This window comes from Corvus brachyrhynchos, unplaced genomic scaffold, assembly GCF_000691975.1.
Source record: "Corvus brachyrhynchos isolate BGI_N302 unplaced genomic scaffold, ASM69197v1 scaffold409, whole genome shotgun sequence".
Lineage (NCBI taxonomy): Eukaryota > Metazoa > Chordata > Aves > Passeriformes > Corvidae > Corvus > Corvus brachyrhynchos.
This window is the reverse complement of record NW_008246059.1, coordinates 74,860-81,162: the sequence shown is the minus strand read 5'-3', so window position 1 is coordinate 81,162 and position 6,303 is coordinate 74,860. Positions and strand designations below refer to the sequence as shown.

Here is a 6,303-nt window from a genome sequence, read left to right as displayed (position 1 = left end):
CAAACCCCACCACATGCACAAAACTAGATGGAGAGGCTTAATGTTTGCCTTCATGAAGGATTTGGTGTTTATTCTCAGAAATGTCTCATTTGTTAATGCAGAGATTTTACTATTGAGCTGGAAGATTGGCTCAATTTCAATAATTCGTGTGAAATAGTAAAATATTTCCTTTTCTTCTGAATTCACATTCACTGTGGGGCAAGAGAGAACAGTGTGTGGGCTAAGTGTGGTTTGGATATAAATGTTCAGTACATGTTTTGATTAGTTTTCCATTTGAAAAAGGTCTTAGACTTCACTCTTGGGTACTGCAGTAATTGTATTTCGGGGCAGAGGCTCTTCTATCTATTATCTCCAAATGCAAACTGTTCAACTACTAGGATGTGTATTTTTATTACATATTACATTTTTATTAAAATGTAGTGTTGTAATAGGATTCCTCTTTCTCTGAGGAGGCTTTTATATATATACCTATGTTTATATATATACACACATACTCATTAAAAATGATTTTGCTATGGGGGAAGAGGGCATTGAGTGCAAAAAGCTAAGTTTTATATATTTTATTCATAAAAACAGATTTGCAACAATTTATTAAAAATTGATCTCATGCAGTATAAGGTTATACAAGAAATTCTTCATTTACATTTTCTTCTGGCAGTTCCAGTCTAGTTTAAAGCATTTGTGCACTAACATCATTGGAAAATGCCATTGGGGCACAGCCTCTTCATAAATTTACAGTACATTTTTGCTGCAGTATAAAAGAACAGAAACATTAAATAGCTATATTCACTTGGTTGGTCTTGTTATCTGCAGTAAAGTAAAAAAAAAAAAATGTTATGGGAGAAACTACAGTATCATTGAGACAAAGAATGTACTGCATGGTTTAAACCTAATAAACGTCACACAGTCAGTATTCACGAAGTTACAGACACACACACACACACACACTCACCTCCAATGGTCCGATACTTCTGAATTATTTTTTTTTCCTGCTAAGTTGGAATAATATTTCTACAGAGATCTTTGTGTATACATTATATACAATATTGTAATTTTCTCTTTTTAAAAATTAACATTCCTTTTAAAATAAACCAGGCCCTGATGATATTAATAAAGCAAGAGAATACTGTCAACACACATTGAGTGACGACATCAGTGTTTAGTGCTTAAACAGAGTAATGAGTTCTAGTTTATCTGTGTTTATACTTACATGGTTTTTTGTTCTAAAAGCTACAGATATTTCCATAACCTCTCTTACTGTATGTGCCAAGTGAAATATTTTGTGATGCTCCTGATTGCAAGATTCAGATACATATTCGTGTTGGTTTTGGCCACTATGAGGTGTGTTTTATTTTTAATGGAGATTTATGCTAGCTTGTCAAAGCTGCAGTTAATTCCCTCAGGTAATGAACCCCTTCAGCTGTGCTTCAGTCATTGCTGATTTGTAAACCTTTGTACAAATATCATTCCAAAGGTTTGGTCTGAGGGGCACAGGTGTTGATCGAAGAAAACTGAGAGCCTAGTGGGTGCTTCATGTGGTTTTTTCCCCCTACTTTTAGCAAACAGCCCTGGCAGTGAGAGGACACATTTCCAGTCCTTTGAAAAAAGAAGCTGCATGTGTGTCTCACCTGTGCCTGAGGGTTTGGCTCCAGAGTTGGTCCAGACGGTACACCACTATCATTCCTCCTAATTACTTTGGTTCAGGGAAAGGAGCTAAAGTATAAAACCAATTGTTTTTTCACAGTCCTTTCAGGATTCAGATAAAATATTCTATTGGTAAATTTGATTTGTCCTCTCTAATATCCGCTACAACTGTCACACGTACGCAGGTACGAAGCAAACATTGTGTATATTCACATCTATGTGCCCTGCAGGCTTTGCCCGCAGCAGCAAAGTGCTGTGCCCTAATCCCTCCCCCCCAAGTCCACTAAATTAATTTTACTGTAATTATGTGTGACACAGTTCAAACAAACTAGGAAAAACAATTCATCCTGTGGCATTAAGACTTTACTACCCATCTGTCCTCAGTGTGCTGAGTTATCAGCCCTAGGACTTTTTCAGACAGTTTAGTGTGTTATGGTTGGTGCTATTTATTCTGAAATAGGTGCAGAAACTTTGCTAAAAATGAAGCTGCAGATGGTCAGCAGTCACTACCAATGCCCCTGGAGATGGGTGAAGTGCTCTGCTTGCAATCAGCAGCTCTCCAGCTGGTGGCAACTCAGAACTGGAGCTTGGGTTACACATACAGCTGCAAGGTAAAGGTGACCCTGCTCACAGCACTGCAGAGTCTCAATGACACCCGAGGAATCATTTCTCACAATTCTTCTTTCCTACTAAACATCATCCCTGAAATGAAAAAAAAGCAAGACTAACCAGTGCAGAATGTTTCCAGCGATTTAACACAACTCTTGTAAAAATGAGTGTATCTATTCCAACATGGTATAGCTCAACCACTGCATTTTCCTTACATGGATACAGTATAGAATTGCATGTTCTCAGCAGCCACATAAAGCTCAGTGACATTTGAGTGTTTGTTTTTTTTTTTCCCTAGTGTCTTTTTTGCAAGATCCGTATATCCCAGCCTCCTTGTTGCTAGTAGAAATTTTGGAAGAAACATTTTTCAGTGACTTCTAGGTGAAGAAATAAAAACTCCATGAATAAGGCTACAGATCAAACTCCTTGTGTCCTCCTTTGCTTTTTCACATGAGTTACATGGGCACTCCTGTGACGAGGGCCTCAGCAGAAGTTCCTCTGCATTAAGAGCCAATGTTACATGTTTGTAGCAGAGTTCTAGGTCAGATGTTTAGTCCAGTCATTGAGTACTTAAAAGCAGTTCAGGAAGCACTGATCTCCCTCTCCTACAGCCCTGAAACCATCACTCGGAAGGAGGGTGGCACGTGTCTGTGCCGAGGACTGGCACTGGGGCTTACGCATGGGCTGGCACAGCTGGCATCGACTCCTCCTATGGACGGCAGGGAGGCGTGATGGGGGGTGGGCAGCTGCAAGGACAGCCGGCGCTGTATGCTGCGGGAGAGACAGGGAGAGCAGCGTTAGCCAAGGGCCAAATGGAATACATTACATGGCTGGGGTGCTCCCAGGGTGCTGCGAGGGAGTTCTCTGTGCCTGCCGCTGTGACCGACAGGGTTAATGCCAAGAGCCTGGCCCTTGCTGATGTTGAACTGTGCCACCGTGATGTTATTTTCCCCTTGGGGAATTCTTCTGGCAGGTTAGACATGGCAAAGGAAAATAAGCGTGCTTTCTCAGCATCCCACAACCTTCTGAAATTCCCAGGCACATTCAGGTTAATTGTTAGACTGCTGATACCAGGAAAAGGGAAAACCTTAAGTTTGCAAAGAGGCTGTATGGCTTGGTGACCCCCCACCCCCTGCAAAGCAACCAGCTGCCTTCAGAGCCCTGACCAACTGTGTAGACATGCACGAGGTCACAGACTGAGTTTCAAGCCATGCATCACTTAGCACAAGGATGTTAGTACTAAGGATGGCATTTTTGCAACTCCAGCTGAAGCAAACACAGGTGCATCGTGATTGGGACTGATGGCTTTTTCCTCTTTTAAGTAGCTCCTCTTTAAAGTTTGGGTCTGTGCTTTTGAGGTGATAGATGTTTCAGCCAGTGCTATGGGACTGAGGAACTGGCACTCTAAAAGCAGTCCTGTCCAACACCCATACCAAAATTCAGTGTTCCTAAACCCAACATTCTGTATCCATTTTTCCAAGCAGATTGACATCATAATAACTGGTGTAATTTTTTAAAAAATGGATACTAAATCCTGCTCACAGGTATCCCATCTAAGCCCTTTCCTTGGAGAGCATGGTGCCATTAGAAAAGGCCTCTGCTACCCCTGTGCTGTGGATATACTAGCACCTTCCACAAAATCGAAATCCTGTTGAGGTTTGCTAGTGTAAAAGATGATTTCAGTCATTTTATCCTCAGGATGGCTTTGCATTTGGAGACATTCACCCTTGAAACACAGCGGAACTTTCTAAAGAGAAGAAAGATGTCAAAGTGACTGAGCTGAACTGAAGACTGGCTTTTGGATTTCAGAACAAAAATGCCCATAGAAAGCATTGTAACTGTATAATAGAGTTTTAAATTTATGTTTGCCCATTATCTGATATAATGACAGTGTATAGACAGGCCTTTACAAGGGGTGCATGTTTGACAGCTAGCCCTTTGAACAGCCTTTCTGATTCAAATGACATTTAATTGCTTGTATTAGGTAGCAGACACAGATACCAAGGCATCCATTGCACTGCTTGGGAACCAGGCAATATAGCTTTTAAACTCAAACAGAAAGAAATGTAGTGTTCTTCTCTTTAGTTTCTCCACTACAAACTTTGGCTTATTTATACAGAGGTGCAGTAGAAATAGCTGTTGTCTGCCTACCCAGGAAACTCTTTCTCGTTGTCTTCCCCTCAAACTCCCTTTAAAACTTTCATGCAATGTTAGTCCTCAGTGATGACCATTCTAGTGCTGGCAATGCACTCCTGGAACTGAACAAAATCCATTCATTGTTATTTTGCTACTGTGCTTGATTCTTTCTGGTGCTATCAATGAAGTCATGCCTTGTTCCCAAGGAGTGCAGAGGTGGCATGGCTCACTCTTTCTCTGTGCTGAATCCTTATGAGCCCGATGCCATGGATTGTCATTCTGTCTCTTGTTGAGGGGTCAAATGCAGAATTGCCCGCACTTATTTTCCCACCAGTGGAAATGCTTACTTTGTTCAACTGTTATAGACTTCTCATTAAAGGGCTTTTTGAAGCTACTCCAAGAGAATCCAGTTGCATAATCAAGTGAATAGGATTTTTTTTTTCATCCATTTCACTGTTAGCCATACCACGGACAAAGCATGTTTATTTAGCTATGCCAACAGTAGCTGCAGTGGGTGGCGAATTTTGCTTTAACTGTACTTAAAAGTTTACTTTCACTTGAAAATTTGGTTCCTGGAATTGGGGCAGAGAACTGTAGCCTGGAGACTTGCACACAATTAAGAGTGTAGACAAAACTCCTAGGGTGAAACGTGAAACAAAACAAAACAAGTAGCAAAATCCAAACAAACTTGCTATTTTCACCTGACGTGAAAGTAGATCTTGTGCCTTGCCTCACTCTGTTTAGGGCTCCTTTTCTCACAATATGTGTGATTTTCCCTTCTCCCAGTCCTTACACATTTTGCCTATGCTTTTGGGGAGAGCCCTTGGTATCAATACAGGCTGGGGGATGAAGGGATGGAGAACAGCCCTGCCAAGAGGAAATTGAGGGTGATGGTGGATGAAAACTGGATATGACCAGGCTATGTGCACTTGCAGCCCAGAAAGTTAATCATATCCTGGGCTGCATCAAAAGTACTGGGTCTAAAATCATAGGCAACCACTGAAGGAGATGGAAAGGAAAGATAATTCCACACACAGAGCATCCACTCATCAGGATTCTGTGACAGGGGAAGTGTCCTCAGCTCTGTACAGAAATACCATTTATTAGGGAAACATAAAATCAAGTAAAACCTTGACTTCCAATGTCAATGCACACAGAAATACAATGCAGTGCACATGGGAATGCACGATACCACAAGGGGGGCCGAGGCATTTGAAATATATTTTGGTTTTGTTATAGAAAATCACTAATAAGATCCATTGGTAAGTGGGGGGACTGAAACAAATTGCTGCAACAGTCAAACATCTGAAGTTCTGTGGGAGTGTGTAAACTGTGTCTGAGCACTCAGGGATTATTTCAGTTAATTCTGCAGCACATTAATGTTGATTTTTATCAACTGCAGGGAAGCTGGAGAAACTCTAAAAGAACTACAGTAAAGCAAGATGTTCTACTAGCAAGTAAAAGAAAAGGAGACTTAGAGGTGACCTTTTCCCTCTCTACAACTTCCAGAAGGGTGGTTGTAGTCAGGTGGGGGTTGGTCTCTTTCTCCAGGCAGCAACTGACAGAAAGAGAGGACACAGTGTTAAGCTGTGCCAAGGGAAATGTAGGTTGGATATTAGGAAAAAGTTTTTTATGGAAAGAACGAGTGGTTAAATACTGGAATTGTCTGCCCGGGGAGGTGGTGGAATCACCATCCCTGGATGTGTTTAAAAAAAGATTGGATGTGGCACTTGGTGCCATGGTTTAGTTGAGGTGTTAGGGCATCGGTTGGACTCGATGATCTTAGAGGCCTCTTCCAACCTAGTGATTCTGTAAACTAACTGTTCTAAACCCACCTTATTTTAATGACAGATTTGAGTTAGATCATAGATAGACTAATATAAATCACTCTCAGTGAAGAAACAAAGGCCTGTT

At 41.2% G+C, this 6,303-nt stretch overlaps 1 protein-coding gene across 1 annotated transcript in view; it reads right to left on the bottom strand.

The window, feature by feature from the left end:
- Window positions 1-545: 545 nt before the first annotated feature.
- Window positions 546-6,303, bottom strand: part of LOC103623563 (gamma-aminobutyric acid type B receptor subunit 2-like) — a 39,626-nt gene continuing 33,868 nt past the window's right edge. Inside the window, exon 6 of the mRNA XM_008642673.2 lies at window positions 546-3,024. Within this exon, the coding sequence (XP_008640895.1) occupies window positions 2,859-3,024 (166 nt within the window). The 3' untranslated portion in view covers window positions 546-2,858. The remainder of the gene's footprint in view (window positions 3,025-6,303) is intronic.